Source organism: Stegastes partitus, unplaced genomic scaffold (genome assembly GCF_000690725.1).
Source record: "Stegastes partitus isolate 25-593 unplaced genomic scaffold, Stegastes_partitus-1.0.2 Scaffold21, whole genome shotgun sequence".
Lineage (NCBI taxonomy): Eukaryota > Metazoa > Chordata > Actinopteri > Pomacentridae > Stegastes > Stegastes partitus.
This window is the reverse complement of record NW_007577752.1, coordinates 1,458,939-1,484,154: the sequence shown is the minus strand read 5'-3', so window position 1 is coordinate 1,484,154 and position 25,216 is coordinate 1,458,939. Positions and strand designations below refer to the sequence as shown.

General features: G+C 39.4%; 2 protein-coding genes across 2 annotated transcripts in view; one reads left to right on the top strand and one right to left on the bottom strand.

The window, feature by feature from the left end:
* sv2 (synaptic vesicle glycoprotein 2) overlaps window positions 1–6,774 on the top strand; it is an 11,106-nt gene extending 4,332 nt beyond the window's left edge. The window contains exons 6-13 of the mRNA XM_008294553.1: window positions 521–684; window positions 777–857; window positions 1,170–1,268; window positions 2,947–3,035; window positions 3,464–3,591; window positions 4,423–4,518; window positions 4,891–5,050; window positions 5,363–6,774. Of these exons, the coding sequence (XP_008292775.1) occupies window positions 521–684; window positions 777–857; window positions 1,170–1,268; window positions 2,947–3,035; window positions 3,464–3,591; window positions 4,423–4,518; window positions 4,891–5,050; window positions 5,363–5,546 (1,001 nt within the window). The 3' untranslated portion in view covers window positions 5,547–6,774. The remainder of the gene's footprint in view (window positions 1–520; window positions 685–776; window positions 858–1,169; window positions 1,269–2,946; window positions 3,036–3,463; window positions 3,592–4,422; window positions 4,519–4,890; window positions 5,051–5,362) is intronic.
* A 2,614-nt stretch (window positions 6,775–9,388) lies between these two features.
* The window catches only part of ap3b2 (adaptor related protein complex 3 subunit beta 2), a 56,093-nt gene continuing 40,265 nt past the window's right edge, over window positions 9,389–25,216 (bottom strand). The window contains exons 18-27 of the mRNA XM_008294527.1: window positions 21,745–21,859; window positions 20,225–20,402; window positions 19,688–19,853; window positions 19,376–19,463; window positions 18,999–19,108; window positions 18,681–18,909; window positions 17,499–17,583; window positions 16,662–16,759; window positions 12,596–12,734; window positions 9,389–10,798 (exon numbers count right to left, since the gene is read on the bottom strand). Coding sequence (XP_008292749.1) covers window positions 10,648–10,798; window positions 12,596–12,734; window positions 16,662–16,759; window positions 17,499–17,583; window positions 18,681–18,909; window positions 18,999–19,108; window positions 19,376–19,463; window positions 19,688–19,853; window positions 20,225–20,402; window positions 21,745–21,859 — 1,359 coding nt within the window. The 3' untranslated portion in view covers window positions 9,389–10,647. The remainder of the gene's footprint in view (window positions 10,799–12,595; window positions 12,735–16,661; window positions 16,760–17,498; window positions 17,584–18,680; window positions 18,910–18,998; window positions 19,109–19,375; window positions 19,464–19,687; window positions 19,854–20,224; window positions 20,403–21,744; window positions 21,860–25,216) is intronic.

The following is a 25,216-nucleotide window of genomic DNA, read 5'->3' as shown; positions in this document are numbered from 1 at the left end:
CAGCCCCAGCCTCAGCTAAACAATGTATTTTGACACTAAGGGTGTAGTTTCATTGATCTTTCTATATAAAGATTAAACATGCTAGTCAGTTAGTATTCTACGACTAAACAGAATCGTCACAATTTCATCCCCTAGTTATTATAACCCCATCATTTTGTTAACATTTAGCAAAACATCCCATTTATCTGATGAAGCCTAAACATTCAGGATTGCATGTCTGACAAGCAAAGTGGAGTTTTCCAGTTAATTTTATTGATTGATTTATTAAGCATTTTGCTTTTATTTGATGGTTAAGAATCAAACAAATATCTTGTAGCAGAATTCCCAGAGCTTAAATGACCACCAGCTGTTATTGATCATAGCTTGTCCCCCTTCATCATTTTGAAACATCACAAATACAAATACAAAGATTTAGACTTAACATCAAAACATAGACTAAGAAAGTAAAAAGTCTGGAATTTGGAAACAGGAACAGAGTTCCCTGTAAGTGGTGACTGTCTGTGTGTGTTTCTGTCTGCAGGTCTGGCCTGGCTGGTGATTCCTAGAACGTGGGCACATTTTTCTCTGAGCGGGCTGGACTTCCAGAGCTGGAGGCTATTTGTGGTGCTTTGCTCAGTTCCCAGCATCACCTCGGCCATCCTCTTCAAGCTGCTCATGCCTGAAAGCCCTAAGTTCCTCATGGAGGTACTAAAAGCTCAGAATAGTAGCTTGTTTCATCAGGATGCTTTTCTGTCTCAACCATCTTTGAGATTTTTGTTGTTCCTTGTCTTTGCCAGGCTGGCCGGGAGAAAGATGCCATCCGTGTCTTCAGAGTGATGTTTAAGCTGAACATGAGGGGAACAAGAAAGTGTTTCGCGGTACGAAAAAAATGCTTTTTCAATACACATATATGTAAGATTTTTTAGCATTGTTTGATGCACAAATGTAATTAATGGTGAAAATGATAAAAAGACACAACAACAAAGATGCAAGTTACAAATCGTTTAATGTAATAGAAACCAAGAAACACAAAGCAGCCAAAGACACAACCAACAGACAAAGATTAAAATGTAGAGAGATCTGGGTGTAAATTGTATGTGGTTTTCTCCAACTCCTATGAACATTTACTTTCCTGATTCTGCTGTCTAATAATGTACTATAAATGACTGTCATCTTGAACTCTTTTAAAGAAATTTGGTCTGCATACAAGATCTAAGCAAAGAGGGCAACTGGAGGAGAACAGAATTTGTGGTTCACGTCGACAACGTCTTGCAAGTTTTTTAGAAAAGGTAATTTTTTTTTTTTTTTTTTTTTTTAATTCTGCTGTATGCAGCTTCTTGGTGCTCTGACACATCTTGACTCTGGATTTAATATTCTGACTCTGTTGTTCTTTTCTGTGAAATCTCTGAAAACAGTCAAATTATAATGACATTTGTAGTTTCACATTAACAAATAATCTTGTTTTGTTGCAACAACACTCCAAAATAACAAAGATTACTCACTTTCCTTTTCATATAAAAAAGAGAAAAGCAGCAAATCCTGATATATGACAGTATGGAACCAGCATATGCATTGTGGCATTTTTGCTTGAAAAATGACCAGAAATGATTGTTATTTATTTTCTGTGGATTAAGTAACTATGAGGTATGTCAGAAAAGTTTCAGGACTGGTGTCACAAAAGATGTATTTCAAATCCAAACAAGGTTTCCCCTTCAAAGTAATCTCCCTGGAGTCTAACACACTGTCTCAGCCTTCTCTGCCACGCCACCATGCACTTCTGGAAGGATTCTTCCAGGATCCTCCACAGCTCTGTCGTCACAGCCATCTTGATGTCGTCCACGTCTTTAAAACGGGTCCCCTTGATGACCCCCTTGAGGTTGAAGAAGAGGAAGCAAACCCACGGAGCCAGGTGGGGTGAGTAGGGAGGTTGCTCCAGCCCAGCGATGTTCTTCTCAGCCAGGAACTGTTGGATGCTCAGGGCATTGTGAGCAGGCGCGTTGTCATGGTGAAGCAGCCACGACTTGTTCTGCCACAACTCTCACCTCTTCTTGCGCACTAAACAAAGCAAACGCCGCAGGATCTCTTTGTAGACGTGCTGGTTGATCATCTGAAGGGGAGAACTGGTAGTTTGTAGTTTGGGTTTGAAATCTATCTTTTGTGACGCCAGTCATCTCAAGTCAGTCATTGTGCTTTAGTTGTCTCAAACTAGTCCCAAACCNATAAGTAACTACGAGGTGTGTCAGAAAAGTTTAGGACTGGTGTCACAAAAGATATATTTCAAATCCAAACAAGTTTTCCCCTTCAAAGTAATCTCCCTGGAGTCTAACATACTGTCTCAGCCTTCTCTGCCACGCCACCATGCACTCCTGGAAGGATTCTTCCAGGATCCTCCACAGCTCCATCATCACAGTCATCTTGATGTCGTCCATGTCTTTAAAACGGGTCCCCTTGATGACCCCCTTGAGCTTGAAGAAGAGGAAGCAAACCCACGGAGCCAGGTGGCGTGAGTAGGGAGGTTACTTAGCACGGCGATGTTCTTCTCAGCCAGGAACTGTTGGATGCTCAGGGCATTGTGAGCAGGCACGTTGTCATGGTGAAGCAGCCACGACTTTTCCTGCAACAACTCTCACCTCTTCTTGCGCACTGAATGAAGCAAACGCCACAGGATCTCTTTGTAGACGTGCTGGTTGATCATCTGAAGGGGAAAACTCGTAGTTTGTAGTTTGGGTTTGAAATCTATCTTTTGTGACGCCAGTCATCTCAAGTCAGTCATTGTGCTTTAGTTGTCTCAAACTAGTCCCAAACCACCTGACACACACAAAGACTGGACTTCCACCAGCTTTGTGAGGTAGAAATCATTATTTATTCCTTTTTGTAACAACAATATTCCCTTCACTGTTTGTAATTAATAATGTCCTTTTTGTATGCCAGTGTGAATCTAAATAATTCTTCTTGCTTAATTTGCAGGGCTTGGTGCCCATTAAACAGATGTTCCGCGGCTCGCTTAAAGCCAGGAGCATCGTTCTGCTCATCATTTTCTACTGCATCTCCTTTGGGTGAGAAATCCCATCTGTACATCTGCAGGACTTGCAGACTTAGTAGATCCATTTATCCTGAAACTAAAATTCTCCTCTGTGTTTTCATTGTGCCGCAAGCTGAGACTGTGCCAAACATAAAGAAAATGCTGTTGTGTTTTAGGACTCCCAGTGTGATAAATCTACATCCAGCCGCTCTGCAGCTTTAAATGACAGATAACAGTTGGAAATAATTTATCTTCAGCAACCAGAAATCATGTAATCTAACAGCAGCAGTTAGTGACTCCAGTTCCACTGTATGAACAGAGCGCTGACTCACTGCTCCTTAGAAGACATTTTGTCTTGTGTAGATGTTTTTGTCACAAAGGTGTGATAGGCTAGGCTTTTTTAATTCCATTGAAAAGTGCTGTACTTTATATTCCAAGTCCAAAAAATCTGTTTTTGTGTAGTTACTACGGGCTGTGGATGTGGTTCCCTGAGCTGTTTGACAGAGTCGAGGACGGCGGCTCTCCCTGTGCCAACGTGTCCCACCCTTCTCCTAACAGCAACCAGAGCTGCTACCCTGTCAAGACAGCAGGTGTGTTTCTGAGGTCGCCAAAGATTAATGCACGTTTTATCGCTTCTTTTCTCCCAGTTAGCAAACACAGAGCTGGACATGAATCACACATTTAGAACTGGTCCAGGAAAGGAAATCTGGAGCCTGACAAGGAGGCATTTGATGAGTGAACGGTTAGAGGACCAGTTTTGCAACTCCTCACTGGAAAAAACAAAAAACAAGCAAAACAAAAACAGCTGTCATTGTGCAGCAAACACGTCTACTGTTACTGTCTGTAACTCTTCTGTCCAGAGCACATTATTCCAAAGGACCTCGTCTTTTCCTGTATTGTTCCTGCCAAACTGTAGTTTTGCTCTTATGTTCTTTTCGGACAGGAAAAGTTTGTTTTTTTTCCTGGCACACCTCCAATGCAGGTCAAATTTCTGAAATCTCTTTCTGATAGATGCAGCGCTTTGACATCAGCAGCTCTAAGAGTTACATGAAGGTCCTGTGATAACATTTTGGGTTCTTGGAGACTTGGGGTAGCCAGTCCTGAATAAAATGGGAATGGTTTTAAATCTGCAGCACTAACTTGTTCAAATTAATTTTAAAAAGTCATTCACTTCTACTTCCTCTTTACATGGCTTTATGTGTTTGAGTTTAAATCGATTTTTTTCCCCTTAATTGTCTAACAATAAGTACCAAATTACATACAGTAGCACCTTCCAGAAGAATTAGACTTGTAATAGAAATCATCTTCTACCCCACTGCATGCTGGGATTGAGTCCAGGCCTCTGTGACCCAGAGCCGGTGGTCAGTACCCATCTTCTTTCTGTCCTCACTCACATGTATGTATCTGCTCCTACCTGACAGTATACATGGAAGGCTTCGTCATCGCTGCCTCGAACCTCCCAGGAAACATCTTCACTATTCTAATGATGGACAGCACTGGAGGGAAGGCGCTGCTTTGTGAGTCTGTTCTTCATAAAATCATAGATTTTATACACGCAAACAACGTTTGTTCTCCAAAATTTGTCTGTAAATCCTCTCTAGTGTTAGATTTAGAAGAGATCATTGGTCTTTTTGTTGCCGTCCTTCACTGCCTCTGTTCTGTACAGCTCAGTAACAGGATGTCACAGTTTTACTGCCTTTTCATTCAAACATGTTGCAGCTGAGTGAACACTCTCTGCTCAGTGAATCAATGCTTCAATGCCACGCTTAAGAACTACACTGTAGCAAGTGTCACTCCATGAGCAAAGAGAATAGGTGAAATGCAGCAGAGGTCTGTTAAATCCTTTAACACGACACCTGACTAAAGAATCTTTGTGTTTTTTTCTCCAGCCGGCAGCCTGTTGGTGTCCAGTGTGAGTGTCTTCTTCATCTATGTGGTTAAGACCAAAACTCACAGCCTGGTTCTGTCCTGCATCTTCAGCGGAGTGTCAGTGATCGCCTGGAACGCTCTGGATGTGGTGGGAACTGAGCTCTTCCCGACGCAGCTACGGTAAAGAACAAAGGGATTTAGGTTTCATAGTCAATTTGGATTTTTAATAAACTCACACCTCCCAACCAAGGGAACCCGTGGTAAATCAGAGGGGTTACATGGTGAGACCATTTTCTTGAAAAAGAAGGAGAAACTTTCTGCTAATCATATATTTACTGTATATTAGTGTATTGATGTAGAATAAGCACAAGTTTAGGGTTGCTCACAGTTTAAGGAGACTGTGTTAATATACACATTGAATTACAGAAGACATCTTGACAATAAATGCGGCTGCTCACATGTTCTCACCTGATGTTTCTCTCCATCTTTCAGGTCCTCTGCTCTCGGTTTCTTCACAGGAGTGGGCCGAGTGGCAGCGATCATGGGTAACGTAGTCTTTGGAAAGCTGGTGGACACCAACTGTGCCGTCCCGATCCTGCTGGTGTCGGCGCTGCTGCTGACCGGAGGACTGGTGGCTCTTCTGCTTCCACAAACCAAACAGACCGAGCTCACCTGATCGCTCACATTGTTTTAGACGCACACATTATCTGCAAACATTCCCTTCACGTCGTCGTGGAAGTAGAGTGACGGATCGCTGCCTTTAAAGCCCTCTGATCTCGTATCTCCTGTTTCTGCTCCCGTTGAGGTTTGAATCCTGTGCCTTCTTTCATCTGTCTGTGCCTTTTATGGTGCCTCATTTAAAATGCCAACTATAAGAAAAAATTGTCAAAGGACAGTCGTCTCTCTCTGCTTACCAAGAATTATTATTCAGGAAAGCACAGAAAGAAATGTAGGTGCGTTATACATCGTGAGTTTGTGAGGATTCAGATCCTTACTGTCAAGGACACCTTTAGAAAGTTTGTCCAAAAATCATCCCTTCTACGTCAGAAAACTAGAGCTGAACATGATTGTGTAAAATAGCTGGAGTCTAATCAGTTTTTTGTTTGTTTTTGTCAGCATGAACACAAAAGCTTGGCATCATCAGACGAATGCATGAAGGGGCGTTAGTGCCGCGCTCCTCCATACACTCATTGTGTCCAACCTGCCCCTTATTAGACAAACAGCTGTGATTGGACCGGCGGGCAACGCCAGGTAGGATTCTGTTTTAACAAGAAGTAGGGCAGATCAGAGCAGATGAAACATGAGCTGTCAGACTATCCTGGTTTCCAGGATACAGAAAAGTATCTCAAAGGAGGTTTTAGATGTTTACACGCCATGTCTGATTACTCAAGAGATTTGGATGAACGATAAAAGATATAAAAATCATGAACATTCCACTTCATTCCTGCAGTATCTGTTTTACAGTGTAAAGGCCTTTCACAGTTGTTTTTCAGTCTCACTTACCTGCACAGCCATGGTAATTACCAAACATGTGTAGCTTTAAGTTTGCAACATGGCATTTAAAAGAAAAGAGAAAAACGCTCTTTCTAAAAATCATATACAGACCTGTGCACACAGTAGATTTCATGGTGCCCAATCTGTCATTTTCTTGCACAAACTAGATGTTGCTACTTCAGTTCATTCCAGTTTGAAAACCAAAGATCGCTCATGTCAGATCAATCTTAAGAAAAGGGCACCAATGAATTAAACCCTTTGTATCAGCTGGAGAGGCCACAGTGCTCATGGGCTCATATTCCCATCAGGGATTTTTTGAAAGGTGTTTGTTTTCAGACACATTTCAAATAGCTTTGTAACTACTGAAGTTGATTTTTTATTTTAAATAAACACTGCTTTTGTTAATCTCACCTGTATGTGTTTTTTTTTTTGTTTGTTTTTTGTCAGATCACCTGTGTGGTGGTCAGTTTCTGTACTGAAGTAGAAGTACCAAAAGAACAGCAAATAAAGATGCCTGAAAGTCCTGAATTCAAAAGTTCAATCACATTAGCAACAAAATGTACTTCAAAAGTAAAAATACTCACTCTGTTGTATCTTCTTTGACTGGTATAATATACATGGCACTATTTGGATATAAAGGTGAAAGGATTTTACTGGTGGAGCTATTGTAAGCTGCTTTACATCTAGTTTGGTAGTTAAACCAGGGTTGAACCTTTCCACACAGTCACTGCTACATACCTTTGTACTATTTATTCATTTTTTACTTTGCAATTATCTTTGATTTTGTTTTTAAGCATTTGACATATTTGGGCCTCAAACTATTGTTTAAATCAAACCATCTGACAAGTTTGAGGAAATCACACTTGAAAAAATCAAGATGTTCTCTATGTATTATCTTACTCTTTTGCATAAATAACTTGTAACTACATCTGGCAAATACATGTTCAGTATAAAGTTGCATAAAATTATAATACTTGGTAATGTTACAACAAAAAGGCGCTTGAGTACTCAATTTAGGGAAATCAGAAGTTTCTTCCCAATTTTAGAACAATGCATTTCAAAGAGAACACAGATGAATAAGTTCGACTTCTGAAAATACAGCAGCTGTTTGTAAATTGCCCTTTTCTCCATCTTTAGTCAAACTGCCAGTCGACTCCACTGCCAACACTGCAGCGGTTGGTTTTACACATTTCAGCTGACCACAGGACAAGAACACACACAAAACTGTATCTGTATTTTTATTTGTATAATAAATAAACTTGTAATACCTCAGGACCACATTTCACAACCACACACAAGGTACGATAAACCGTACTCTGGATATTTGAAAGCAGATGCAGATGGAACAAATGGCCAGATATTTGGAGAATAGTTTTACCCAGCAGTTTTCTGTGAAAGCAGATTTTTCCAATGGGGTTTTTACATCAAAAGTAGAATTTCTCACTCTCTACATTCCTCTTCATGACTGTGCTGCAGTGACGAAAGTTTCTGGTTTGAGTGATTAGGTGACAGAAAAAGCAACAGGTAAAAAAAAAGAAAAAGGCCAAAAGGAAGTCAGTCTGTTACTGCTGAAGTTTGACTGTAACATACTTCTTTGGTAGCTGACTGTTACATTTTAAACAGTGAAAATAAATACACAGATAAAATTTAAGAAACGTGCAGCAGCTGAACACGTGAGAGATCAGAACAAAAAACAAGCCACATGACCTTTGACCTGAAATCAAGATGTAATGAAAGTTGTGAAAAAAGAGACATCAAAGTAACACTTGACTTGAAAGTGTTTGACATCAATATACAGGTTTTCAAATTAACTTTACGTAAAGATAAGGCGATTAAGTTGTAGTAAAAGCGTTTTAGGAATTTATGAATGGGAATGAAACACTGAATTATACTATTTAGCAGTAACAACAAGCTGTTTTTCAGAAGGGAAGGCTACATTACAATCCTTGATAAGTAATTTGGTTATTTTTTGATAAATATTTTTTGCTTTTTTTTTGCCAGAAGTCACATGAGAAGATTGACACCTGTCTTGTATCTGTAAGCTAAATATATTAAACAATAAAATATTGCTACTATGTTATTGTTATACAGTAACAACACACAGTACAGTTATGTTTCCAGACCGTCTCCACCTTCATGCACTTGCATTTTGAGTGTAATTAATTTGCAGAAAAAGTTAAAGATGAATTTTCAAATTTGCTTGATCTGACATCGTGACAGGCCCAAAATAGTCATTAGAGTGGTACGTCTTCTAATGTCTTTCTCGAAATGTCTATAAAGTTTCAACATCAAGCATGGATTGTGAATTTAGTGGAGGCGACAGCTGTCAATCAGCAGAAAATTAATCAGCAGCTATGTTTACTTTTAAGCTGGTTTTCTGGCTCCTTAAAATGCCTAGAAAAAAGGTTTGTAGGAATCAAAATGATAAAACGCTTAAGAAAATAACTGGTAGATTAATCATGAATTCAGTGATCTTTAGGTGACACCAGAGTTTGGTGACTTTTGTCATTCTTTTCAGACAAAACCAAAAATAATAAAGATTTTGGATGTTTTGTGAAGCACTGATGTCATTGGGTTGATGATTATAATGTGCTTAATGATGGTTTCAAGTCAAGTGTTACAAAAGTCACACTGAAAACAGCAACTTCATGTTTGTCAGGTCAGTATTCAGTGTTATCACATCCACACACACACACACGCACGCACACACACACACACACACACACACACACACCCACCGACCTTATAGCAGTACTGCATTACATGTTGCAATACAACATTTATACATCTTCAGTTTTTATAAATGCCCCACTTATTGTGATGAACGTGTGCAGTTTGACAGCTAGGCAAATGCTACAGTCACAGAATCTGAGATGAGAATCCTTCTTTGTTCCCTGGACTGGTGAGTTACTGGTTAACAACATTTATTGTGCCAAAATGGAATGATTCCGTTATAGGTAGTCGTCATCTCAGTCGAGCCGTCATGCTGTATATAAGTAATGTCTTCAAATAACTGGATGAGAGGTGTTTAAGCTGATCTTACAGTCTCGGTTTCTTGTTGTGACTTGTTGTTTTTTTTGTTTTTTTTGGGAGGGGTTATATAATCTCTTACCTATTTTATATTACCTATAGTATCTACATCTTAAAATAGTCTGAAGCAGATCACTAACAAGCTACAACTTAAAACTGGTGTGACAGATTTTTGGGCATCTTATTTCTAAATATTCCCCCCAAACAACATTAATTAAGAAAATATGAATTCAACTTTGATCCTTTTTTGTTTATTTTTTTTTTAAATGTACTTTCTCAGAATTGGACATTGCTGCAATGTTTCAGCAGCAGTTTATTGCTTTGTCTTTGTATCCTCATGTGAACACCACAAAAAGGCCTCCTTCACTAAAATGTTTTTTGTGTTCTGAAACTCTTTGTTTTTCTTCCGCAGATGAAGTTGCTCATTTGTCATAGACACAGTGTAGTTGGTAAATTTGTCATTATGATTACAGCCAGTAACTTCGGTTTTAACTGCACTGAATGACAGTATTTGGTTGGTGAGAGGTGTCCATATTTATTTGGTTGTTCGGCAATTTTCTATAAATAAGTAAGAAAAATCTGACGCCACAGATGTGGACGTCAATAATGACTGTCCTTCTTTCAATTGATGCTGTGTCTGATTTTGGTCTTATTTTCACAGAAGGTGTTCATTCAACCTCAATCCATCACAACTGAGCAACTGCATCCACTTATGAAAATCACAATCCATAGTTGAAAGCTTCATAAAATCTTTTTTTTTTTTTTTTGTCAAACTGCTGTTCTCAAGGCCAAAGTGGATCTTTTAGCTTCTGTAAGGTTTATCCAGGGAGCAAATTTTGACATTATTATTGTGATTATTTCACTCTCCGATCTATTTGAATGGTTATTTTACTTAAACACTTGAAGGTTGCGCACATCTCTAATTTATTTAAAATCTTCCTCTGAAAGTCTGAATCCAATAAATCCAATCAGCTCTTCAACAAAGGTAAAAGTGAAAATCATTTTTGAATAGTGATGCAAAAATCTTCAGTCGTATCTGATTGTCGTCAGGAACAGCTGTGGCATTCGGTGTTTCTAGGAGTCGTTTCTAAAAGTTTAGGGCTCTTTAACAAAACAACAACAACAAAAAAAAAACATTCTGGAAACTTCCTCACAGACACGGCTTGCAGGAGAACGCAGGAAACGCTACACTGACGAGTCTTGACGACATGTGAGAGGTGGCTGGAGTGAGGGGGCGCAGTTCAAGGCTCACATCACTGCGTTAGAGCCAGCAGGATGTCCTTCACCAGCATGGTGCCGATCACCATTTTCTCACAGTTGACCGTCAGCTGGGCGGCTCCCTCCTCTTTGGTCGCCACGGTGACCAGCACCAAGCTGCTGCTGGTCACCGTCCTGCCGGCGAACCTGTGGACAGGATGATCAGGAGGAGGAACAGGAGGACTGAGGTCAAAGCAGCAAAGATCGGAAGTAAAGATGAAGCCACAGAATAAAGGAGGGATACACAAGTCAATCAGCAGGACTTTGACTCAAACTTAATAAGCACTTAACAGCTATATAAACATTTAAACACCACAAGGATCTCAGTCTATGTAAGGACAGGAACTAATGGAGGTTTTAGGAAGATTGGCTTTGAACTAAGAGCTACATCACCGTGTGATGCTGTGATCAAAAGATATGGGACGAAGTCCCTGTTTAGCAATTGACAAGTAAGTCCAAGTGTGTGTTTTTTTTCTTTTCTGTGAAGTCCACTCCAAGTCCTTAATGTCTACTGTGACTCAAGTCAACACTGCGGTGTGTCACTATGGCAAGTCTTGGTTTTGAAACTATACATATGAGGGATGTCAATGATTAGCTGTTAATCGATTAATCTGCATCAATAATATGATTATTATTATTATTTATTAAAAATATATTGACTAATAGGGAAGAAGATGAAGGATGCGCATGTCAGGAAATTAACTGTCGATTAGCTGTAGTACCTGGTTGTTCCACCAGGTGGAGCCTCTTACTGTTTAATGCTGTAGTGATGCCAGGAGGTAGTCAGACAGATTACTGGCAGTTTCATGTTGGCAAGCAGAGAGCATTGTGGGGGTTTAGCTCCCAACGGGCACCATGACAGACACATCTGTGGTAGTTAATGGCCTTCAACCACAGCTTTCAAGTTGAAGATGACCTATATTAGCTTAAACAAATGGGTAATGCAAATAGTCTTGAAGAAAATGTCATATGACTGTGGTAAAAAAAATAGTTCTATCAGCACATGGATAAAAGTTCACTGTACTCAGTTGTTTTGTTGATTTATCGATTGTTGATTGATAATACTGCCAGTTATTGGTTATCCCGAATACATATTGGAGCTGGCCACAGCTCCAATTCAAAAACCACCAGTATTGAATAAAATAGAGGAACTAAATGGTATTTGTACAGTGTTGTTGTGTTTAAAATGAATTCAACAAAAGATCAAAACTTCTATAAACTGCTGCACCACATGTTGAGCTTCACAAAATTCGACCCTGTGGATCGAATAATGCATCATCCACTACAGACAAAATGACAAGTCATGATAATTAATCCATTAATCTTCATTTTGGACATGTAAAATATTAACTTGTCTATTTGTCACATGATAAAATTACAATAATCAGCTCCAAACAACATTGATCATCTTGTTACACCATAATGTTCTGCTGGGAAACTTTGGATTGGTGCATTAATGTGGCTGTTAGTTTGACACGTACCACCCATCTGTGCATTGCTGCAGACTTCACTCAGACACAAAGGGACGCTCAATGACTGACATTAATCTTCTCACACAATTACAAGTGATTGTACCACTGAGATTTCAGCACTAACGGGCTGGTTCACCAAAGTACAAAAAAAAAGATCACTACATATCCTCTCTCAGTTCTTGTGGTATTTGTACAGCGTAAAACAAAAGTGTCTAAAAACTAGCGTTGACCTTAATTATTTTAACCTTCAACACTATAAGTAGATTTATAATAATTAGAGTAATTTGTATGAACTGACGCTCCAAATCTGCTGTTCTTGGCAAAGTTGCTGAAAACTGAGGAGATGACACATCTTGTCCCTGCAAGATCCTGCGTCCTTTCTGTCAGACAGCAAATTTTTTGCAGAGCATGACTCAGACTAAAGAGCAGCTTGGACGCAGGAGACGTCGTTGGGAATGTTAAATTCTCTTACCTGCACTCCTTGTCCGACCCACAGGGGACTCTGCTGAGGTTGGCGGCGGTGGTCACTCTCTGGACGATGGCGTGTTCGTTCCGACACTTGGCGTCCAGAGTGAGCTTCTCTGTGATCTCATTCATGCCCATCAGCTGACCTGCAGGGGTGCGAGCAGAGCGCTGTTCAAACAGAGAAGATCTAAAGTTGGCTGCTTCTCATTTTCACTCTCCCAGCAGCAAAAAAAAGCAAAGCAGTTATTAATAGTACAACAACACATAACAGGGTGCTGCTGCTATCAGTGTGGAGACAACACAGTGCTCTTCTCTACATGAAATCAAATAAAAACCAATTGTTTTTCAGCATATCTGCCAGCTTCAGACATATACAGTATTATATGTATACTGTATATATATGGTCTAATTCTACGGTGATCTCTGCATCACCACAAGCATCTCCTACTGTCCTCTGGGGGGTTGATGTAAATACTCACTACATCAATTATTATAAAACACAACTGAAACTGGAATGTACTGATGCTTCCCACTGAACACAGTAGTGGAGTGACTCAGTGAATTCATGGCATAAAGAAATGCAAATTTGTGCGCTACTAGTCGAGCTCAATGCCTCTTGACTTTTCAGTGTAGTTCTAAAATAGCATCAACAGGTGTAAGAGGATACCTAGGGGTAAGAAACAATTTGCTGATTTGCTGGTCAAAAGACATCCTGACCTCCAGGATAAAATGCCATTTCATTCAGCACGCTGAGATAATTTGTCAATTAAATGAAAATTCATCTGAAGCATTTTTTGCCTTCAGCTTCTTCAACATGAAAATTTAATTTATGACCTAATTTCTTCTTTTTTACCGTATTTTTTTTTTTTCCTTTGGACTGTTCTTGACACAAAAAAGCAATCTGAACACATCTGTTTGGGTTCTAAGAAACTGTGTGTCACTGTTTTGTCACATTTTACAGAATAAACCAGTAGTTTCCAACTAAAGGGCTGCAGAGGACCAAGAAACTTTGGAGGAACTCGACAACCTAACCTAACCAGGGGAACCAAAAGTTCATGAGTGCAGTACGTCATGAAAGTTTAGGAACTTTAAGGCTGGGGTTTGGTCTAAACACAGCTGTAACAGTAAATATGAAGGATAAAACTATGACGGTACTGATTTCTTGTGTGTAAAAACGCCTCAGACTGGGTTTAATTTGCTTAATCTTCATGTTTCTTCAGAGGAAGAAAAAACAAAAGGAAATCCTCAACATTTGATTCAGAGTTAACTTCCTCTTGTTCTTCATTTCCTGGACCTTCTGGGTTGAAATTGAAGCAGGAACCATGCACAGGCAAATTTTCAATCAGGTGAGGGGGTAGAGCTAAAAAAGTAGGCAGGCCACCTGGTATGGAGGCTGCAGTTCTTTGTGTTTTCTCTCCATGTAGCTGAGAGCGTTTTCTGTGCTTGATTCTGGTCAGCTCAACCTGTGGTTTTATTATTAACTATGTTTTATTTGTATTTTACCGTTTTATTGTTTGGGTACTGCCGAAGTGCAAACACCCTGAGGTGTTGTATTTTTGTTTATGATAGATATAAAGGGTCTGCCATAACCTTTATTGTAGGTAGAGAAGAGATGGTAACTGCTGCAGTGTATTAATTTAGCATTGCAAATTATGTGACCTCACAGCAAACTTGTAGCAGTTTGTTTCTGTTTGTTTCCAGGCTGAACACTAGCTGCTGTTTATTTCATTATTATTTTAGTGGTAGACATTTTGGTCCTTATGTATTTCACTTGTTTTTATTGTTCATTGTAGAATTGACTTTATACAGTTTAGCGTTGCTAGTGCTGATGCTGCTGGTGGCCTCCAGTCACGAGAGCTGTCAGTGTGGGACTCACTTTTGATGTTGATGTGGTTTGTGGTTGTACATTTTCTGAATTTGGTGGGTGTCCTCTGGTTTACATTATATTCCTCACAGGCAAAATACTCCATCAGTGGGTGGTTGGCATCCTAGCCATGGTATGACTGTGTGCTTTGCTTCCTTCGCAGAATTTTTAGTGAATGTGTTAAAAAATAACCAGTTTTGGCAGATACAGTCATTCTCAAATGTATTCATACCCTCCCATTAAAGAAGGGAAAAAAATACAACTGCCACTGAAATCAGTTGAAATTGACAAAGTAAGAATAGATAAAAATTCAATGAAAATCATGACATTGCTTTTGAATTTTTGTTCAACAGAAATATTTAAAACATCAAGTAAACAAGCATGATAGGACCCTTAAACTAGTATGTTGTTGAACAACCCTTTGAGCCAATCACTGCAATCAAGTGTTTTCTGTAACTCTCAATCAGACTTCTGCACCTGCACTTTTTTTTTTTAAATTATTCTTTTCAACCACAATTCAAAAGCAATGTCTTATTTCACTAAATTATAATTAAGCAAATTTTTATTTATTATTTATTTTCAGTTTCTAGTTATTTCAGTGACTATTGTGAATTTTGCCTTTTCTGTAATGGAAGGATATGAATACATTTGAGGATGACTGTAACCTACACTGACTCACTGGTTCACTTCTGCTACAAAATGGAGCTGAAGCTTTGTCTTAATGGTGCAAGGCAAAAAAAACTGGAAAAACTAAACAAATTATTGGTGATTTCAAAACGTCACAGGAAATTAATCTGTCATAGCAATAATTGTTAGTTGCAGCCATAGTTAGAACTACAAATGTAGCTATAGTCAGTAGTCTACAAAGGAATAAAACTTGTAATCTAGATGCCAAGACCTCATTTGACCTGCAAATCAAAACCAGTGCTTATTAGATCTGCTGAACAACAGACAACTCAGCCCAAAAATGTGTTGTGACACTTCAGACTCCCAACATGGTCAGTGGTTATCAGAGGTTTGAAATGGTCAAGTGCTGCTGTGAGCCAGATGGTATGCTTTTTTTTTTTTCCGTTCGCATGGTGCTAAGAGAGTGAATCGGGATCAGTGGATGAGCATTTCAAGTCATTCCTGGTGGAGCAGCAGAGTGTGAGCAGCACGTTAGCACAGGTGAGTCTGCAGTTAAGTGTTGATCACCAAAGGCAGGAGAGGAGGAGGGGGGAGAGTCAGCAGGAGGCCTTAAAGGAGGAAGGAGGAGGAGGATGATGAGGAGGAGGAGGGAGTGGAGGGTCTGTGTGAGGTAGAGGTCAGCTATAAGGCAGGTGGGCACACAGACGGCCAGCAGCAACAAGTCTATCAAAGCCAACTTACCTAGATTCTGTAATAGCTTCTCTATTGGGGACAGTACGGAGAGGGAGGAACCGTGGATATGACACATGTTTAAAGAGTCACTGTGGGTTTGTTAGAGCTCAGAACTCGCTCAGTGTTAGTCAGGATGGACAATGAACACCAGACATCAGAAACATGCTGGTAACTGTTGTCTGTGGCTACTCTGCTAGACACTGTCTGATACAAACATGTTGGTTTGTTATGGTGAATCTAAAGTGGTCAATGGATGAGAGGTGGAGACTCAGAAACATCATTCAGTGAGATTTACTGCAAGTGACAAATGGCTTGGCTGTAATGTTACATCAATCATAACGGAATAAATAGACATTTTAAAAATTTACATATTTCTAATCCTAAAAGATGTAGCATCAAAGGTCTTCATTTTACCATCTCCCCAGTAAATGTGATGCACATTACTCACTGTTTACTGAGATTGTTTTCTTCTCACTGTAACTTTTTTTAATCTGTGTGCAAATCAGTCAGCCACTGCACAGATCACACTGTCTTTGGTCCATTTTTATTTGCCTGACAGTTCAAACTGACAAAAACCTAAGAGGAATAAACTCTAGTATATATTTAGAGCATCCTAGATCACTACTGTTGTTTGGTCAAAGGTTCAGCACTATCAGGACGATTCATCCATAAAATATGATCTCAGAATAATGATGTATAGGCAGAGGCTAAGTCCCCTCAGTCAGACGATCAGTAGACTCTAATTAACACTTAAACTGCCCATTTGAAAAATCCAACAGTCACACAGTTAATGGTTTAGGGTTACAACATTCAAGACATTAGAATCATTTCATTGGCTTTTATCACTGACCTTGCTCCTTTTTAAATTCGTTCTCTGTAAGGAAGATGGGCCTCATCAGCTCCCCAACCGGCGGCTGGATCGACACAAAGAATTTCCTGGTGTGAGTGCTAAAAAAAAGAAGCACAACAAATTTGAAGATTTTTATGATGTTTCCAAAAGGAGAGGAATATTTCTGAACTTAGGTGATCTTAACTTCACTGCTAAATAATGTTTTATGTGATGTTACACAGAGCTCAGATAGGGACAGGATGACAGAGAGGAAATAAGTCCTTTAAATGTGCTATATGCAAGTATTTTATTTTGAAGTTTCAGTTGCTGCTAACAATTTAGCCATAGCAAGTCCTGTCTCATGTTTCCCACCTGCAGGTGGTGATACAAGACCAGGAGTGAGAGGGAGTCTGCTGGTTAGCAGCAACTAAACTTTAAAGAGAAATCACTTACATACACCACCTTTAAATGAAGAAATATGAAAAAGAATTTTAAATATATGTGGCAGAAGAAATATTTCACTAGCAAAGAATATTTTTTCAACACCAGAAAAACATCTGTCACAATTTTCTCAAAACTCAAGTTGATGTCAGTTGGATTGTCCTACTGATGGTCCAACCCCCATCATTTTTAATTTGCAACTATGTAAACACAGAAAAGCAGTTCATTCCTGCTTCTACAACGCTGGATGAAATATTGTACATGATTACCTAAAACACAACATTACTCTAATGCATAGCTGACAAACCCAACACTGTGAGCATTTTCAAAATTCAGCAGATTTTTGTGAGACAGTTTGTTTCTATTCTCACGCAACAGATTGGGAAGTCTGAAGAGGGAGCACAGAATCCATCTCACCACAGCTGGAAGTTCGCTGCTTGTGTTGAGTCGCAGAAATCAATGCCCATCACAGCCGTGGCCATCTCACCCGCTGACAGCAGCTCTGTCGACACGGAGGGGAAAAGACCACAGTGTTGACACAAATAAAACCACACAGAGCTCTCTGCTACTTTGATCTGAGGAGATTAAATGTGTCCTCTGCTGCCAACTGTGTGATGTGCTATTGGTTATGTGAATCATTGAAAAAAATCGCCACAATGCACCAGTTCCACACTACATACTAATTCTGAGCAAGTTTTACATATATGATGTTTAAATAAATAAACTTTCAAAGGTCAGTATGGACACTAAACACACTGAAAATTAGTAGATAAGAAGATGAGGATTTGAATTCCGATATTGAGATACTGTAAAATCTACTTGTGTGGTTTATTTTTAATAAGACATTTCACTGTCTCCTTAACAATCAAAGGAAATACAGGAGCTACAAAGCTGGAAAACAATCAAATAAATTCTACATTGTGGTGACAGTTTACGCATAATTGTATCAGACACAAAAGTAAACGAGTATTCTGTTTTTACAGAGACATTTTGCTAATATTTTCTAGGGTTTAATTGACAGCGCAATTTTGAAGCTGCAGTTTATGTCGCACTGTTAGCTCAATTAAAAATTGACCATGATTAAATTTGGAAAAGCAATAAAAGAGGAAAACTTCACAGGAGGGTGAAGGCTTTTTTTTAGGTACTGCATGTGCAGTTGAAAACAGAACACAGCACTTTACTGGCATCACATGGTTGTTGTCAAAAACCTTTTTAGTGTGAAACCCCTTTGTGATGTGTGATTTACATTTGCTTCATTCTGACTGTGTGAATTTAACAAAAAAAAAAACAGCACAAATGGACCACAAACCCATTGAACTTTGTATTTCATTCATTAATCTCAGAGAATGGGGTTTCATGTTCTGTAGCTGCGGTCCTCTGATCTATCATCACCTTAGAATTTTCAGCTCTACGCAAGAATCATCTACATCTGACAAAACCGCTTTCCATGAAATTGACTGTCTAATCATGCTCCAATATGTTTCATCTGGTACACTGAACATTGCAGCTTTCATCAAATGCTAGCCGGGGTGTAGACTTTATTCTGTTAACAACAATAATAGAAAACACTATGTGTGCACAGTGGATCTTCTCACTCACCAATCTCTGGGAACTCCTTCACCCTCATCCCAGACTGGAGCTTCACGTCCTCCATGTGCAGGTTCTTGGTGTCGGAGGTGGCGTTGTTGGTGAACTGCATCTGCACCGCCACCATGTTGGCGTCAGGGCTAAAAGGCTGCCGGCTGAAGCAGTACTCCACCGACAGACCCTCCCCCGTGATCCGGTGCAGCAGCTCGTAGTTCTTTAGTGCACTGGAGGGAGCAATGGTCTGTAAAAAAAAATGATTTTGTCAGTGTGTTTCTTCTTTGATTTGCGAAGGTGCGAATTATGAAGATGAGAAACACGTGAGGTTCTTACTGCCGGTGAGAGAACAGAGTCAGACAAAGACAGTCCCTCGAGGTCGGTCACAAGGCTGTTGGACAGGAAGGTGTTGACAGGTGTGACTTGAGGTGAGGGAGCAGGTTCGACTGTGAGAAGAGATGCAGGTGATGCAGAAACTCAGCAAGCATGTTAACAAGTTCAGACTGTAGTTATCTAATCATTAAATTATCACCTGTAAGAAAAAAAAAGGTTCTTGTTAGTTGTTTGCGAAAAGAGTGAAGTAACCCAAATGCTTGTGAGATTTTTAGAAATAATCCCAAAATATCCTGGTTCACGGACTTTGCTTTACTGAAACGAACATCATTAGTTTTGTATTTTCTGAGGAGAAAGGTATCAGAGGTGAAAAAACTCACAATCGTCGAGGTCTAGCAGAGACATTTCTGTCTTCTCTTTCTTGGTCTCTTTCTTGACAGGTTTGGAGGGAGGTTTCGATTCAACTGTCTGGAAGGAGATCAAAGAAAACTGCCATGAAGAGATGCCAGTTTTTATGTTACTGTGTGGTGGACACATTTCTGTATTTAGACATTGACTTATGATACAGTGCATCCAATGTGTCTTTTTTAATAAGCAGATTTTCCACTATAATATACAGTAACATAATCCAAAGACAAGCACACAATACAGCATTTGGGGTGCATTTCTAAATGTGGACACATTATCAGTACCTTTTTCTTCTTTTTGACCTCTGCCTCAGACTCGGACTCTTCAGACTCTGATTGGCTGCTCTCAGACTCGCTCTCCTCATCCTCGTCAGATTCAGACTCTGACTCGCTCGTACGTTGTTTACTCTTCCTCGCTATCTTCCTATCTTCCTCTTCACTGCTCTGCTCACTGAAAAACAAAACAAAAGTTAGACATCCCACTGGGACCCAAGACTGAATTCTATAACAGATCAAACAGATACAGCTAATGTGTTTACAGATTTAAAAAAAAAAAAAAGGAAATATCAATCAAGTTAAACTGGATATGGTTTACACAAGAGGGCTCCAAGATGTGACCACAGTTAACCACACGCTTTTGGTGAGAAAGTTAATTATATTAAAATTCAAGATAGTTGGCTCAGGACATAAGAATGAATTTGATCCACCCACTCACAACTTGGGATATGATAAATGCTATATTTAAAGATGTTCAGTGACCAAGAAATCCCTGATCATCATTTGTTTTTATGGACACTGACAAAAAAAAAAAAGCTCTACTACCTTTCACTTTCATGCACTGGCTTCTTTAATTCTTTCTTTTTCTTCTTCTTGTCCTTCTCCTCCTCCTCCTCCTCCTCTTCCTCAGACTCAGAGCCTTCCTCGCTCTCTTCGCTCTCTGACCCCGACCCGCTCACCTCGCTGCCGCTGCGGCTTTCCGAGCCGCTGGCCGAGTCCGACTCTGAGGAGGAAAACGTCAAGTTAAGAGGGCGAGCAGGTCAGTCGGAGCTGAAACTGAGTGGTTTCTAACGAACCACGAGGCAACCATCGTTTCAAACAATCTCTCAAAAGATTCAAGTTCAAAATCAATGGAATACAAGTCACTGTCAAATCTTCTTGATCTGTCTAATCATAAAAAGTTTTTTCTATGACATTCACCAGTGAGAAACATCAACTTTTTATTATCCTTTGTATTATTAATGCTCCAGACACATTTTTCTAGCGGCAAGTTATAACAAGAAAGAAGATTAAGGAGCACCTTTATCTGACATTCTCAGAGTTTCTGTCTCTTTGGTTGAACCTGAGGCTCACACACACAAAACCACAACTAAACACAGAGATCACACAGACAATTCTGTGCTATAGCTACACTAACAACAGTGTATTTTTCCAAACTATTTCAATTTTGTAACTGTGAACATTTGTTTCACGTCATGGCTGGCTCTGTTCTGCTACAGAATCTCCACACAGAAAGAGTAAGCAATTTAGTTAATCTTTACAAAGACGGGACAACTTTCTCCTCTTCATAAAGCACACCCTTTTTGTTTTGTTCTATTGAGCACTGATATCAGATTTTCACTACATGATTATCATCATCATAATTCATATTGTGGCGGTTATTAAAAAAATCAGTCAGTTTCCTCTTTAACTTTATTGTGTGTTTTATATCTTTTTATGTTTGTGTTGTTGGTGTGTAAACCAGATAGTTAGTGCTGCTGGATTATTTTCAGGATTATCACGGTTTCACCAACACTGGTACATCACGAAACCCTTTGTTTAAATGTTTCACTCACCAGAGGATGATGAGTTACTAAAATAAAATCTTTGATATATAGAATATTTATCTCTATCTATCTATCTATCTATCTATCTATCTATCTATCTATCTATCTATCTATCTATCTATCTATCTATCTATATAAATTAATATTTCTTATTGTCAATAAATGCCTTGACATTCTAAAACCAAAGTTTTATTTGTCTGCAAGCAAGGTTTCTGTGTACTGACAGTGTGGAAAAGATGTAAAATAATATGTTTACTCTTCAAGGACACCAGTGTTCAGGTGTTTTAAACCTTTAATGTTTTACTGTTAAAAAATTAAACAATATACCAATGACCACTTCTTAAATATTTGGAATTCTAGAAGGACCCAGTGATCCTGAGTGTCTCAGACAGAGTTAGTTGGTTTTAAACTTTTTAAGGATTTTTCTGTCTTTTTGTAGTATCCCCAACCCCACTGCCCCTTTTGACTAATGGATGATAAGATGGCGCCACCAGGGGGCCAGCGGCCCTCTAACGTTACCACTGTCAGCGGACTCTGTAGGCCCAGACTCGCCCTCAGAGTCAGAGTAGAACGGCTTCTCCACCTTCTTCTCCTTCCTCTTCTCACGGCTGCTGCATTTGGTCCATTCAGGCACCTGGCAAAAGAAGCATAGTTGAAGCAGTCAGCCGTCAACTCTGGTTCAGTGAAAAACCCCTCAGACAGAAGCAGAGACGTGGGCAGATTACAGTAGCATGGCCATGAATGCCTCTGCCTGGGCGTGATGCAGCCAAATGAAGCCAGCCATCGCTGCTGCAGATCTGCTTTAGATCTGACAGTCAGAGAACAAATTCAGTACAGACACTAATGCTTATATGGAGTCTTCTTTCTTTCTTTCTTTCTTTCTTTCTTTCTTTTTCTTTGCACACATAGATGTTAGCACCAGGTGTTGCCTTCATGACCAGTTGCAGAAATGGTTTTCTTTTAATACAGGGAGCAGTTCCATTAAGAAGTGATGTCTTTGAGGAGCACTGACTATCCTCCCACACTTTAAAGAAGGGCCATCTGCTCTTTCTGTGACCAAACTCATTAACCAGAGCCATCTGCTAATGAGCACGGACATCTCCAAACCCCATTTAAAACCCACAAGGTTGCTAATGCATGTCGACGTGTCAGAGGACCGCACGTCCTGCTAAAAGAATCACTTCTTTAATGGTGCAGACCGAGGAAGAGGGTGCCGTGTTTCAGGTAGCTTTGGCTGAGCTAAGCACAGAACAGCAACTACGTAAGGCGGGGTGTTAAAAAGCACTTGGGTTTTTGCGGCTATATGGGTTGAGGCTCAAGGACGTGTGGCTCTTTGGCGCTAACTGACTCACACTCGTTAATGTTGTGACTCTTTCAAGCAGCGTAAAAACCTGGCAGACGTAGAAAAGAAAAAGATTGGGATGGAGATGAGGAAAAAGGAAGGAAAAGTTTTTAGAAAAAAGTCAGGAAAGCAAGAGAAACAGGCACAGGAAGGTTTCAGGGTCTAAAAATAAGGAGGTGTGAGAACAGTCTTGGATATCACAGAGACAAAAAATAAACCCCAGATTTCATCACATTACACTTAACTACCATTACGTTAGTAGGTTGCTAAAAAAGATCAAACAAAACTGTCTAACAGGTAAAATCAATGCACTCCAATATAACTTAATACTACTGTATATACTTAGATATATATATACTTAAACACTGCAGAAATTATAAGTCAACATCCACATTCACTACCTAATAATACATCAAAGAATACATGGAAATGCATTTAGTATGAACATCTTGGCCAACAACAAAGCATGCTGTGCTGGCATGGGTTAAATGAACTAAATGAAGAGTGGCACAGGTGGAGCAGCAGAGGGAGAAAGGCAGAAGTCTAAGCAACTCACTTCACTCAAAATCACACAACATTTGTGACCTTTCACTTTTCGTGTCACAAATTTCATGAAAGACCAGTTCGGTGCAGAGGAGTAAAATTAGGGTCAGCTGGAAAAACAATCTCAACTCTGGGCTGGACTTAGTCGCTTGTTTTGAAAACCAAATGAAGATTGGTCAAAAAAAAAAAAAACGCTGGATTTTCAGGCTTTCTAGTATTTTGAACACTAACAAGATTTCTTGTTCGGTTGTAGGTGATTTGTGGCATTCATCAATTTCCTTGTATCTTTAATTTTTAAATTTCAGAGTTGTCCATAAGTTTAAATATAGTATGCAAATGAACAAAAATAAAATATACAACTATTGTAAACTTAATGCAAGATTAATATTTAGCTTGCCAGACTATTAACAGAAATATGTCTTACCAATTTACCATATACAGTCACTGCAATTTGCTTACCTTTTGCAAATTTTAGGATTTCTTTTGTATTACGGCTGAGTAAACTATATATTATTGGTCACTGCTGAAAAGTTCTCAGTCTGCAGGTCGCTGATGGTCAGTGTTATATCACCTATTGTAGTCTATGACATTGTCTTGTCGAGTATCTTCACGACTGCCACATGATCATTTCTCATTGTGCTCCTCGTCTGCTTTGCTTGAGACGAATGTCTTTTAGCCTGAATAACCTCACATCAGTCTCACTGTTTGTTTAAGGCACAGTACAGCAGCCGTCTGATAACACAGTGTTGGACTCTACCATTAATATTTAAAAATTGTTTCAGGCCCTTTTATATTACTCCTGACACTGCTAAGTTACTACTATGAACTGGGACAAACAGGTCATTATTTATATGGCATCTTTAGGGCTTCAGGTTTAGAATAAGAAAACAAAAAAATGATTGCATAAAGCCCACTGTCAATCTTAATATTTCAGCCAACATGGAAGCACAGCCCTTAAACTGAAAGTAAAACTTTGACTGCCAGTGACGACAAGGGAAAATGATTAAAAGCATCAAAACAAGTGAGTAAGTCACCCTGAGTTGAGATTGTTTTCCTCTTGACTTGAAGAATAAAGTGTCCGCTTTCTCATCTTTTTGACTGGTTTCAGTTTCAACTCTAATTAGCTTTCTCTGTAAGATTCAGGATAAACTGCTATTCTATACCATTAATTCTGCGATTTTCCTCTCATTTAAAGCAATAATTGGCCCCATTCTGTTAATCTCTTTCCACTTGGGACAACAACAGCTGTCATATTCATCCTCACTTAAGTGCACTGACTGAGGATTCATTTCTGAGAATCCCATTAATCTTATCTTATCACTGTCACCATCAGCAGCTACTGCATTAAATGACGACCAGAAAGAGACTGTGAGAGAGAGAAAGAGAGAACAGTCGTCACATCAAACACCACCGCACTCCCAAACGTGGAGGAGGGGCACCTCTCGCCAGTCTCCTAGCAAGCCGATCCGCCCCTCACCGGTGGTAATGACTTCCTCTGTCTGTGGACGAGTATAATGTGCAGAGGAAGAGGCTGTCAGAGGAGTTGAGACTTCAGGAGATCCACTGACCCTCTCAGCTTCAACAGCCGCAACATGGGACGCTCGGTTTCATAATGAGCCAGTGAGGTTTTTGAGCAACTAAACTGAGACTTACCACTGGGTTTTTATTATTTTTGCACTTTGGCTACAAAACGTGTACATCACACATGACTGTCAGCCATTTTTCAAAGCATCCTATTGGTTTTTAGATTGACCTTCAGCATTATTGTTTGATCATTTTGATACACTGGCATTTGAGTATTGCTGCTAAAAAAAAAGACAAAAATCCAAAGCCACAGTTTAATTTTAGCCACGTTGTAAGTTGACAAAGCACTACCTGAAAACTGACCGGATCTACAGCAGACAGATTAGTAACGGTGTTAATTAAACCTATTAAATATGAAACGGTTCGGAAATATTCAGTTAAAACACAGAAAAGTGATAGATCTTAGGATTTGAGAGGCTGAAAGCACATAATGCCTGCCATTTTGGCTAAAATTAACAATATTATTTTGTTATTGATTAGTTAATGGATTAACTGACTAATTTGTTTGTATTTCTTCATGTA